The sequence below is a fragment of the Hippocampus zosterae genome, chromosome 19 (genome assembly GCF_025434085.1).
Source record: "Hippocampus zosterae strain Florida chromosome 19, ASM2543408v3, whole genome shotgun sequence".
In the NCBI taxonomy this organism is placed as follows: Eukaryota; Metazoa; Chordata; class Actinopteri; order Syngnathiformes; family Syngnathidae; genus Hippocampus; species Hippocampus zosterae.
This window is the reverse complement of record NC_067469.1, coordinates 9,047,821-9,060,946: the sequence shown is the minus strand read 5'-3', so window position 1 is coordinate 9,060,946 and position 13,126 is coordinate 9,047,821. Positions and strand designations below refer to the sequence as shown.

Genomic DNA, 13,126 nt, shown 5'->3' with positions numbered 1-13,126 from the left:
GGTTGACCGGTACATAATAGGGCTGAGAAAATAATTTATGGAGGGTCTTAACCGGGGCTATACAGGTTCCTGATGGGCCGATAGCACCCCCTAGCCCGGTGTAGCGCAAACACCAGTCATCTTGGGCTCGGAAGACTGATATTTATGTTTGCATTGTTATTTTGTATCTTTTTATTGTAGTGTGTCTGGGAGCAAAAAAAGATTTATGTGAAAAAAATAGAAAAACGAATTTGGACTCCTTTTACTCAATTAAAATCTGAAAAAAAATAAGTCATAGTAAAACGTGAACATGATTTTTTCCCTTCAGAAAATAAAAGAAACCTACATAAAATTCCTTCCCTGTGTAATTAAATATTTTAGTGTTATTACTGAGAAGTAACAAGCAAGCTAGCATGGGTTCCGTCTCCTATGCCATCAAAAAATGTTCCGTTAGCTTTGTTAATGTAATAAACTATTTTTTTAAATGCTAAATTAGCTAATGATACGGACACCCAAAATATGCCTTGCCTGCATCTGTTTTTCTAGATTAGATGGACATTTGTGGAACAAATCATCCTTGGAGCTCACATCATTCATCAATTCTTCTTAATATGGGTTCCTGCTTCACATGCTGTTGTATAAATTTTCACAATATCAATTAATCATTCAACCAAAATTTAATTTCCGATTTGCCATAGCCTCTCTCTATTTCCATCTTTTTTGTTTTTTACATCACATCATCTGTGGGGGTTGGAAAACTAATCATCTTATTTTAACAAGGAAGAAAGTATCGATGTTTTCAAATCTATGGAGTTAAAAAAATCATAAGAAAAATCAAGTTAGAAGTTACAGATACTTAAAAGTGCTTCACAGTACTGGTAGTGATCATTGTTAATTTAGAATGGAGAACTTGCACAGGTTTGTTTTTCGAGTCAATGTGACACCCAAGATGCTTAATTGTAGTTCTTTTCTTTGTTTTCGAGTTGTTTGCAGTCAAACGACATGCTTTGCGTGCTCAGGTGACTTCTCATGAGACTTTAATTCTCTGTGACATTAGTCACCGCATTAGATTAGACTCCAATCTGACCCGGCCACTTCCTAATCTCTCGTTTTGTCGGCCAGGCAACGCCGTGTTGGAGCTGCGTCTGCTCTTCCATGCCCTCACCAAGGCGGCGTGCCACCTGTACCTGGCCCTTTTGCCCCTGCGCCGCGCCATCGCCCACTTCAGCGACTGTGTCCACCACCTCCTGGCCCGTGCCCAGTACCAGGGCCCGGCGCCGCATGGCACGCCGCCGACGTGCCGCACTTGCACGCTCCACCTCCTGGAAGGTGCGTGCGTGCTGTGCGAGACAATGCCCAACCTGATGGCGGCGGCGCTGAGCATGGGCGCAGCGCTGTGCCACGGGCTGCAGGGCGGCGCCTACGTGCTGGCTGCCACGCTGCGCGCCATCCAGCTCAATCTCTTCACGCAGATGAACGGCGAGCGCGAGCGCTGGGACAAGGAGCGCCACCGCGCCAAGGAAAGCGAGAAGAGGCTCAACTCCAAAGTGCTGGAGTACATTTCCGTCTTTTGCCAGGACCCCGTCAGCGCCCTGCGGATCAAGGTGGACGTGCCGCCCGTGTACAGATAATCCTTGGCACGGACGTAGTGCCTGCTTGCCCGACACTCAGTGAGATACACCTGCTGTTGGAAAAAGCGCCGCTTTTGCGAAAAGAATCAAACCCTATTAGCTCAACTGTACGCCACTCACAAAATTTAGGGAAACTTAGAGAAACAGCCCCGCTGCGAATAATTAATGCCCCCCTGAAAAGGTTTATAATTGCCAATAGGTGCCACAAGATGGCAGCAAAGCACTACTTTCGTCAAAATGAAAATCCCCAACTCACTTCTACGTAGCTCCTTGGCACCAAAGTTTTCTTGTCGGATAGTCCACAGTTGTGGTTGCTTCAGAGCGGCTTGTCAGAAAGGACAAAAAAAAAAAAGGTCCTACCAAAAAGGTCCAACATGACAGCTAGTCTGGGACACTGTGCTCGCAGAGTGCCTCATTGTCACATCTTGGAAAAACTCCGGTGAGATACCAGAGGCTATTAGCGGATATATTTTCAGGACTCAACCCTGTTGGGATGTGTTTGCATAAGAAGCATGCTAGATGTCATAGCATCCATTTTCACTTGACAAAAACTTTAAAATAATTTATCTATCGTCTCTTTGGGTCTCACTCTTTGACGTTGAGAAACTGGAGTTCACTGTACATCTTGGTCAATATTGAATTTTGCTAACTTTTCTGGTTATTAATTCCATAAGTAAGGTGGCAGAAGTACTAAAAGCTTCTTTGTGGTATTTGGATCTTGACGCAAAGCTAAATAAAAGATCTAAATAATATCGACATTTTAGCGGCGCGGGTGTACCTAGAATAGTGTCGGGTGGCTCGGCCAACCGGCACTCAACGAGGCCTTTTAACTGCAGTGCGGGCCGGTCGGTCGGCAGTGATGAACTGTGAACTTTGCCCTGTGGTTCTCGCTCACTCTTGGTGAAGGAGACGGCGGCGTCCAAGTAAAAACAAAGGGGAAAAAAGAAAGATGGTTTGTCCATGGTGCATTTTGTTATGCCTGTTTTCCATTTATTGATATGTAAAGAAGTTTAAAAAAATAAAAGTCTCAAAACACGTACTTGATTTGTTTTGATATTTGACATTAGGCCTACTTGTATCCATGTCATTAAAATGTAATTAATTAACAATCATAAAATTGATTGATAATTAATTACATTACAAAATTGATTGATTGAAAATCTATGCATCATGAATTGATGCATAGAATAAAAATGATATTGTTATACTTTGGATATCGCAACTTCATTCTGGTGACATTTCAAATTATTTGTCATTTCACAATACGTCTTTTTTTTTTCTTCTCAGTGTGAGCCTAATACATATAAAATATCGTATCCGAAAGACATATTTTAAAAAGGTCATTGGTTTGAATACAATCACAAAGGCTGGTGTCTTCAGAACTCTTCTTGAAGACACCGGAAAGAAAAGAAGAACAACAAAAAAAGGAGAAGGAGGAAAGGTTCAAGTGAAGGTCAGAGTGCAAAATGTGCTCTGGATGCCGAGGCTGGACACGTTCCAGTGGAGACTAAAATCTTGCGTCAGGTTCAGTCTGGAGCTTCTGGGGACGGATTTGCCCAGCTAGGGACAAGAAAAACACTTCAGTGTGACACACTGTGTCCATTCCCAAAGTCTGCACTACTTTTGGTCGAGTTTCTCAACATTCTGCCCCAAACAACCGTCATATTGCAGCACAACGTGGTACTTCTTACAGAGTGTGCCTTCGATTTGTCTCACGGCGTCTTTATCCACACTGTACGCCTTCTCTGACCTGTAAATGACAAACGAGACAAAACAGTCAAGCAGGCTGTAGACAAAATGAGCTTAGAAGCCAAACAGGTTTTTTTTTCTCCCTGGCTAATCTCATTACTCACGCCCTCAACTTTGTCACAGCCGCCAACCTCCTGAGGGCCGCCAGGACGTTCTTCTGGAGATCGGATGAGAGGGTCTCGTAGGTGTGGAGATGGCCTGCCAGTGTAGACCCAGGAGAAAGTCGATATCGGCGGATGAAAAAGCGATTGCGCTCCTTACCTGAGAGGATGAGCTTGGTTGCCAGGCTCCTCACAGCGGGTAGGAAGTCTTGCTCCGTGATGACGTGAGCGTCCTGATCACTGAGGAACCTCAACATGACCTAGACGGCAAACGCACCAATCAAAGAACCAGCGTGATCCGCCGGGGTGGACTCCACCAAAAGTCATCCAACCCATTTCCTCACATTTAACCGCCCTATTAGAATCACAAAAGGCGAAATGTACCAGGTACGAGTCAACGAAGGGCTTCAGAAGCGAGCGCAGGAAGGACAACACCTCCGCACCGTCTCCCTCGGGTGCCGTTACTTCCTGTGAGTCAGTCACGTGCAGGGCGCCGCATTTCTTCAGGAGGTAGCACGCCTCCTCAAAATCCTGAAATTCAGATTTTGTCCTTGTTCGTTTGTTGGTTAATTTGTTTTATATGTATAAGAATGCCTTCTCTCTATGAACTCATTCAGTACCAACCAATTCTGGACCAAGTCTCAAAAGACGTTTAAAAACGTCTTTGGGAGTGAATGAGTTAAATGCAGTAAAATAGAAACTAACCCTTTCATGCACCCTGTAACCTGATAACATGATAAGATGTCCACTGTAGTAACCGCTGTCCCTCAAAGGGTTAAAGTCAAAGTACATTTTCATGGGGGCTGGTAGGGCAGCGACTTCTCGAATAAAAATATGATTCTATAATGACGTTCAAATTTGGTTTTTAGCCTGACCTTGGATGTATCACTGCTGTATAGAATATGTAAGTCAACACATCAATGAGGAAGATTTTGCTGGATAAAGTGTTTTTTTTGTTGCCGTTCTAGATGTTCTGTCTCATTATTGTCCGAAAGAGTCACTGCTCTGTATTAAATGTAAACTGAGACAATGGTGAAAATTACTAGCTTTGTGAATTTAACACTATTTGGTTGCTGTCGACATATTTTCCCAATCGGAAGACATGTTTTGTTTTGTTTTGTTTTTTGGTGATGTTCGATTTGGTTCGATCTTGCAAGAACTTGGAATGGAAAGAGAAGGACATTTCTGAGGGATGAGGTCGGCCACTGCCCCTGACGCTTTGGTTTACGGGCATTATTACATACTTACCAGTTTTATGGATCGCCCCCCCCCAACCAAAAAAAAAACAGATGACTGATGCATTTACCTTGTCAGCTTTACCAGGAATAAAAATGAATTCATTCCTGAAGATGTCCTGGAGGAAGCAGAAGGACGCATAGACCTCATCTGCGATAACACCAGGTCATCATTTTAATTGAAGTTACCATGGTTACCCAGTAGCCACTTATGCATGCTCACCTCTGCGGCCGCTCCGAGAAAGACTCAAGGCCGTGGCCAGCAGGGCCGGCCGGACAAAAAGGTGAATTGATTGGTTGCGGTAGGACGCCATCATCAACATGGACGCCGCCATCTTGGCCACGCTGTCCTCTGTGCTGATTGGCTGGCGGCCCGCCACCTCTTCCACTTCCTCGACGACCAGGAAGACACGTTGTGCCTTGAGGCGAACCGAGGGGTAATGGAGAGCCACGGCTGACGAAATCACCTCCAAATCCGGGACATGTTCTGGTGTGTGACATATGGCAACAACTAATCCAGAGGTGACAAAAGTAATACATGACATTTCTATTCTTGTACTCCACACATTTTTTCATCCCTAAAACACACACCCCCAAAAAATGTGAGCGCCAAAACTGTTTCGGAAGTCATGGGACACACTGCAGTTGACGACAAATCATTCTCGGAGCCTTCAATTTCGTTTACGCAACATCATGGATGAGGTTGGAAAAAGGAAGGAGCCTGTTTTGAGTGAGGAAAGTTCCGATCTGTTTTTAAATGTAGCAAGTCAACTAAAGTGGCAGCCAAAAATAAATCGACAAGTACAGAGTCATGTACTTAAAAGTAACAAGGTACTCGGTCGCTTCCCGCTTTTGAACTGATGGGAGATGACATGAGATGCTTGAGAAGGTCCCTCTTGGGATCAGTGCGGTAATCCCAGACAACATCCCCGTAAATGAGTGTGAATGCTTGTGCCAACTCCCATTCACCTAATCTGTCTGATCTCGCTCAAAGCTGCAAAGTGTCTACAACTCAACACTCCTTTTTTAAGACATGAACATTATGCAGCACAGTGCCCTAGTGGTTCGCACGTCCGCCTCACAGTTCTGAGGTTTACCGTTTGAATCCAACCTGCCTTCGTGGAGTTTGTATGGCTGACATTTTGAATACAGGGATTACTAATTGATATCCCACCACCACCAAAAAGATTTTGAAAATCTTAATTCATGCCACAAAATGGCACTAACAGTGTGTGTGTGTGTGTGTGTGTGTGTGTGTTCAGGCAATAAGGTGCAATAGTGTTTGGCTGATTGGAACACGTGTGTTCTTAAGAAGAGTTTGAACAATAAATTTACAATCTCTCATTTGGACCCACCAGGCCAGTTGAGCCGCGCCCCAAAGTTCAACGCCAACCGCTTCAACCAGAGTGTCCTCTCGACAAGGCATGACCAAGGCAGGCCCGTTTGAGTCAGGACCGAGAGCGGCAACTGCAGCAGAAGGCAAGCCATGAGGGACCACGGGCTGCTGAAGGAACCCCGTTCTTGGATTCGAACTATCAGATGAGCCAGCCGGTTCAAAGAAACCAGCTTCTCCGCTGAGGGCATTTCAAGAGCGTCACTGTGGAAACATGACAAATGAGAAAATGGTGAGTATTGAACTTGTAAAGGAGAAAAATGTCGTCCTTGCCTCTCCTGGATGACTACTTTCAGGAAAAAAAAACTAATTACCGACCCAAACAAAATCTTGCTTGAGCTATTAAAAATCACATCTATATGTGTAAAATACATCATTGATATATGTTATCAAAATAGGGTCTCAAATATTCTTGTATAAAGTACCTGAAAGCTATCCACCATATTTGTGGGGGCTCACCAGGAGAATCAAGTTCAATTAAGAGAGGAGTTTGTGTGTTGCCTAATGAGCGAGCTAGCTAGCTATCACGGCAAACCCGTATGTCTGAGAGTGACAGTCGGCATGTAAATATGTAACAGAATATTCACAAAAACAATGCTGCATCACCAAAACAAACAAGCACCTATACCGTCTGTCCATTTTGTTGTTGTTTTTTTTAAATCCCAGCACCGGTGTCAAACTCAAGGACCGCGGGCCAGATCCAGACCGCCATGTCATTTTATGTGGCCCGTGAAAGCAAATTATGTGTGTCAACCTCCATCATCCTTGCTCAAATCTGGACCGAAACGTCCTGTTGTCATATGTAATAAATAACATTGAGATTTTGCAATTTGGGAGGCCCTAGGCACTCCAGTGGTTAGCACGTCGGCTTCACAGTGCAGAGGTACCGGGTTCGATTCCAGCTCCGGCCTCCCTGTGTGGAGTTTGCATGTTCTCCCCGGGCCTGCGTGGGTTTTCTCCGGGTGCTCCGGTTTCCTCCCACATTCCAAAAACATGCGTGGCAGGCTGATTGAACACTCAAAATTGTCCCTAGGTGTGAGTGCGAGTGTTCTTTTCTGTGTGCCCTGCGATTGGCTGGCAACCGATTCAGGGTTTCCCCCGCTTACTGCCCGAAGACAGCTGGGGTAGGCTGCAGCACCCCCCGCGACCCTAGTGAGGATCAAGCGACTTGGAAGATGAATGAATGAATGAATTTTGCAATTTGATTTGTTTATGTACAAGTAATGATACGATGTAATGATGACAGATTTACTCGGTTTCACTCTCGTAATGGCCCTCCGAGGGAAGACGTAACTCCAAAGTGGCCCGTGACAAAAAATTAGTTTGACATCCCTGGTCTACTGGATCTCATTGGGCACCTGCCCCACTGTATACACACTCAGGTCATAAGCACTACACTATACTTAATTTGAAACTATATCAAATGCATAAATTGGACAGAAATTGTGACCAAAATTTTTTTCTTATGGATCAAGATGAGCACTGTCCCACTTACATAAGTGAATCACTTTGTGAGTTTCATTTGTACTCGGCATGTGTCAAGGTCATCGGCAGCCTGTGTATGAATGTGTTCATTGCGTTTTATTTTGTAGCATTGTGAAACATTGAAACCATTCGTACCGTATTTTCCGCACTAAAAGGCGCACCTAAAAGCCTTCCATTTTCTTAAAAGCTCACAAAGCGCCTTAAAATCCGATGCGCCTTGTGTATGTTCATTACGGTAAAATTTCAACCCAAAAATAGCTCCTTGCTCGAGACATGCTGTTCAAACTTAAGGCGATCGGTTAAGCAGTTGAACACGGAAATAGAGCAGCGGCAAGAGAGTTCAACGTTAACGAGTCAATTTTATAACTTGCTGTTGGTTAAGTGAACTGTGTCGCTGCTTTATTAAATAAGTTTTACTGACATCTGATCGGTCTGTTGGCGTTACCTTCGCTCCATCTAGTGGATGCATTGTAGATTGCGTCTTATAATGCAGTGCACCCAATGTATGAAAAAAATTATAAAATAGGCTATTCATTGAAGGTGCGCCTCATAATCCAGTGTGCCTTTTTGTGTGGAAAATACGGTATTGTGAAATGTCAGCATGACTCACATGGATATGAGCGGCTCGATCTTCCCTTGACAAAGTTGTCTGGCTGACATGGCCCGACCAAAATTGACATACATGCAGCCGTAATCCTCACGTAGGACCCTGGCGGCCTTCAGCAGACCCTGCGGAACGAGAACATGACCTCAGGTTACTTTCTCGTGACGGACCGCATATGACCGACGCCTAAGGGAACCCGATGAACGTGACGGACCACGGTGCTCTCTTTGGGCTTGGGGATGCCCAGGAGCTCGCGGGCGAGCAGAGATTCTTCGAGAAGTCGGTCGTAGCTCAAGCTGATCGGAACCAAGGTGACGTCGTCAATCTCGCCTTTAAAATAGGGATCCAGCACCATCTGCAACATACCTGTGCCACACACACACACAATTATGATCTCATTGTGCAACATTGATTTGATATCACTCACCTAACTTGGGTGTCAAGGATTTTAGTGAACGACTCCGGAAGCCTTCGATGTAAAATTCCACCGGTGCAAATCCTGTCTATGGAAAACACACGAATTAAGTTGAGTAGATTTTCCACACACTCACTGGTTATAACAGAAACATGTCCTACCCTGACTAGGGTTTTCACATATTCTGACAGCACTTCACAGTACAGCATGTTGGAGGCGATGTCGCGTCGGATGTAGAACGCGCCGCAGCGACGCAGCATCTCGCCCATGAACTTCATCCCTGCCAGAGCTTCACATCCCAGTAGGCAAAAAAACCACAGCTATGGTCAGTCTCTACTTGGATGTTTATATCACAGTGGATGTTTGCCATGAAGAGCATTAGGTTTGTCATTATTTGTTTTCAAGCACATTCGATTTTTGCGGTACAGTCAAACTCCTCTACAATGAAACCTACATGGGTGAAAATACCCCCCGAGTGTGAAAAAATACAATGAAAAAAAAACCCTGTTGCGTTGTACAAAATCTTTTTCTCTGCTCTTGCCTCGCAACGAGATTCACTGCAATGAAGTCTAATCGAACAGTGACCTCTAACTGCTTCGTTTGGAAAGGGCAACAGTAACTACCACACTGGTTTACACATGCGCAGTAGTCCAGGAAGTATTTGTTTTTATTAGTTTCAGACGCAGCAAGAACGTTGCATTGCTAAAATGGCTACAAAACGGACCTTTGATGTCAAGCAGCTAAGACAAGGGCGCTGACATTGGAAGAGAGGGTTTTTTTGTTTGTTTGTTCGTTTGTTTATTGAACATAAGAACATCTACAGTAATAAATTAACAGAAAGTAAGGTAAGTAAAATAGTAAAAGGAAAGAGAAATCAGTCATCATGCAACACAATTATGGTCAAGGGAGTAGGAAGAAGTAAAGAATTGATCTGGTCCTACTCCATGTTATGTGTTTATATATAAATAGATGATTTTTATATCAATCAGAAATGAAAGAAAGAAAGAAGGAAGAAGTCTCCATAAAGGCTCATGCTTTTACCCTTAACCGTGATATACTTTTGGTTTGTATCGGGATTTTATACATACACACCCTGGCACTCTTGTGTCAATTTTCTCGTGTATTCATAATGGATATTGAGGTACCTTTCTCTATTTATCAACTTTAATTGATCTATTATTATATTTAATTAATGTTTATAATTTATCACCTAATTGATGTAGGTTGTTTGTACTATTTTTTTGAATTAGTTTATGAACTCAGCAAGCGACTAACTCATTTTCAGGTCAGTTTCTAAATTATTCCACAGATTAACACCTTTAACAGAAACACTTCTTTGCTTGATGTTTGTTCTTGTTTTGAGTTTTTTGAATAAGTTGGTACCTCTTAAAAGTGATCAAAATGAAAGACAAAGGAAGCAAAATAAAAGACATGATCCAAGAAATTGATGTAAGTGAAAAGGTGAATGCTTATCATAAATTTCGCAATTTCTTTCCCTTTGTTCTTTCTACACTGACTATATGAAGTGTCAAATAAGTGAATGCTCATACTTATGCACTATTGGAATAAAAATAAAGAGTACACATACGTTAGTGTGTGCGTGTACACATACGTTTGTGCGTGTGTGTACATCTGAGATCAAATTTTCTCCGGTGAAAAACCCCCTGTTGTGAAAAATGCCTTGCTGCAAACATGATTTCGTTGTAGAGGAGTTTCACTGTATTTCCTTTTTTTCATGTTTGACCTATAAAAGCTTGCGCAATACAGACTTTACCATGCATGGCCATTTAGAGCTATGATGGTGCAGAAAAAAATTCCATCTGTTGCTAACCCTAACCCTTCATTCCTAAATATTACTAAATACATTACTTTAATATATGTTATTGTTATCATGTTCTCGTTATTATTAGGAAAATCTGATGTACTGACGAAAAACGAGATTCTGAATCAGCGCAAAAAATACATTAAGAAAATGTATTTGCATCTTTGATTAAAAATGTTGCGGGCCACTGTTATTGGATGCAGTGCGGTATTTATGTTGGGCTCTTATTGCAAAGCAAAAAAATTGACCATGTGATGGCTCATTACTTGGAAAAACTTGTCAATTTGGGCTATCATAAAACAAGTATTTACTTACCCAGTCCAGAAGCAATGACAGGTAGCGGGATGTCGTAGGTAAACATAATGTAAGAGATGACTAAAAAGTCGGTGTAACTCCTGTGGTTGGGCAGCAGGATGACAGTCGTGTCCGATATCACCTGCTGAAGCTACAAATTGCAAAATGTTTCAAATGAAAGTGTGACATGAAAATGAATTGTAAAAACGCGTCAAATGTAGCGACCGTGTGGAGGGCGTCCATGTTGACGTAGATGTGGGAGTAGATGCGCTTGAGGACTTTGCTGAGCATGAAGCCCATCAAACGCACGAATCCAAGCTGCAGCTTTTGGGACATCTCCTTCAAAATGGCAGCCGCCTGCGCTCTCACTGCTTCCGGTGGTGACCCTGTCTCCATAGCAACCTGGGTAACACGTCAGATTGGAAATCCCGCATTGGTTTCGTTACTTTAACAAAACTGTGGCATTTTTTAAGGGGTTAGAATGTTTCTGTGTTGATTTGGGGTGCGTGCTCACCTCAACAATTACGCTGCGTACATTGCGGGAGGCCAGCACGGCTGTGTTGAGTTGATCGGCGGAGAAGGGCTTTGCACCTCTGTAGGAAGGTGGCCTGAAAGTCCTTAGGGCATGGCTTATGTCACTGCTCTGCCTCCTTGCCTCCAATATGTCCACCATATCCTCTTCATCATCATTATCATCCTCCTGAAGGCCTAGCGGCACATACTTCCAATGCTGACAATCACCACATCACTGTTAATTTCTATTTATTGCATATGGATTTGCTTGTGACCATAAAGTATCTACAAAGAGTCAAGTCTTCAAATGCCCAAATAAATCCGAAAAATGGCAAGCAGGTAATTCAGTTGACCTGTTATCCCAAGATCTATTCTATATTCTATACAGAGTACTAATTCCTTTTCAGCTTATTGTGCTATATATAGGGCAGAAGCCGCAGTTTATTAATTGTGGATTCAGTCCTGATTCTGTTTGAGCAAGCAACTGTAGCAACGTCAAAAGTTCTCCTTACCGTGTTTTTCATCTCTTGATGGTCGTCCAGTGCCTCTCGCTGAACCTAACTCGGTCGCAGTACCAAATCCTCACTTTTGGTTGTTATGGCGTTCAACTCGATTGAAAATCCACACAAACACTCGAAGGGAGCAAAGGTAAAACTTAAACAGTGACACATGCCAGCAGACCTTCCGCATTATGTGAAAGAGGGTCGCATGCTTTCACTTTCGGTTTCAGTTGTTCCTCGTGAAACAGTCTCCTACCCCACTCCAAACAACAACATCTTTGAATGTTTTATAGACTCATTAATTAAGTCTTACGATTGGTATGTATTTGTCTTCGCGTATTATTATTGTTTGTATTTCAGATCGTATTTTTCTGTGACCAACCTCGTAACTCGAAGTGGAGTCCCAAATTCTGTAATTTTATTCCCCATTGAAATGAGTAGAAATGTTTCTTTGAAACATACCACTCCAAAATATTACCAAAACTATGCAGAATAGTGATATAATTAAATAAAATGTAAGTACAGTAAACTGTTATGTCAATTTGCCTCACTCAGTGAGCAACGTGGTGCTCCTTCTGCTGTACACGCCGTAGCCACCTGGGGGCAGTATAAGAATTATACAACATGATACAGTACGTTACATCTCGTCAGGAGTAATGCATCCAAATAAAAGGTAATAAAATAATGACCTTTTATTTGTTATATTTTTAGTCTTTCTATTTCTGTGCAAATATCTGTAAGGCTTATAACAACACCAAACAGAAGCCTGTCAATGGAACTTCCAATTATGTGTTAGCTTTATCTGAAGAAATACACTGAATACACTCCTGTTCCAAGTAACCAACGTCATTTATTTGACTTTGTTTAACTTTTAAACAGTGAGGGTAGGACAGTTTACACAATGTATGTATGTTGTTGTTGTTTTTTTTGACAAATTTCAAGCTCTTTCATAGAAAGAATAATGAATATTTTGAAGCATATTAAAGTACTGAATATATATACACATCATCTGCGATTATAGGTGATAGATAATCTGATAAACAGTTGGTTTGTCACTAAGCATACCTGAAGTCCATCACAAGAAATACTGTCAAATTCCCTTTGTAACTTCTTTCACATGGCATTTGATAGCAACTACAGGCAAATTAATTTTGACATATCATTTAAATCCTAGGTGAAGAATAGACACATTAATATGAAAATAACAACATATTTGTGCAATAAAATGACAAAGTTTGACAAAGAAATGACAAAGATGTTCATATTTTTAAGAACTTGCTTTCTATGCACAATACATTCTCACATTTTTCTAACGCATGTGCAAAAACAAGCTGCTGTGCTTCACATTATCCTGATATTAGTCAGACAAAAAAATTCTATTGAGTAGAGGGAGTCAACATTTGAA

General features: G+C 42.3%; 1 protein-coding gene and 2 long non-coding RNA genes across 4 annotated transcripts; 2 read left to right on the top strand and 1 right to left on the bottom strand.

Annotated features, from left to right (window-relative positions):
• Window positions 1-2,574: 2,574 nt before the first annotated feature.
• Window positions 2,575-11,940, bottom strand: gnpat2 (glyceronephosphate O-acyltransferase 2). 2 transcript variants are annotated; one of them, XM_052052622.1, is made up of 16 exons: window positions 11,734-11,939; window positions 11,223-11,438; window positions 10,934-11,110; window positions 10,730-10,859; window positions 8,754-8,881; window positions 8,605-8,680; window positions 8,392-8,543; window positions 8,184-8,302; window positions 6,051-6,292; window positions 4,919-5,182; window positions 4,767-4,846; window positions 3,845-3,991; window positions 3,621-3,720; window positions 3,464-3,557; window positions 3,302-3,360; window positions 2,575-3,170 (listed from the first exon to the last, which is right to left on the bottom strand). In XM_052052622.1, exons 1-16 carry the CDS (start codon window positions 11,743-11,745, stop codon window positions 3,118-3,120), a joined length of 2,049 nt encoding a protein of 682 aa, XP_051908582.1. In that variant the 5' UTR covers window positions 11,746-11,939; the 3' UTR covers window positions 2,575-3,117. The 2 variants fall into 2 exon arrangements, with proteins under 2 accessions (XP_051908582.1, XP_051908581.1); XM_052052621.1 differs by having other exon boundaries at window positions 3,464-3,720; window positions 11,734-11,940.
• On the top strand, window positions 3,510-4,499 carry LOC127592146 (uncharacterized). The gene is made up of 2 exons (XR_007960068.1): window positions 3,510-3,659; window positions 3,823-4,499. It is a non-coding gene; the product is annotated as an uncharacterized LOC127592146 (long non-coding RNA).
• LOC127592147 (uncharacterized) lies at window positions 5,070-6,918 on the top strand. The gene is made up of 2 exons (XR_007960069.1): window positions 5,070-5,217; window positions 6,054-6,918. It is a non-coding gene; the product is annotated as an uncharacterized LOC127592147 (long non-coding RNA).
• Window positions 11,941-13,126: the final 1,186 nt, after the last annotated feature.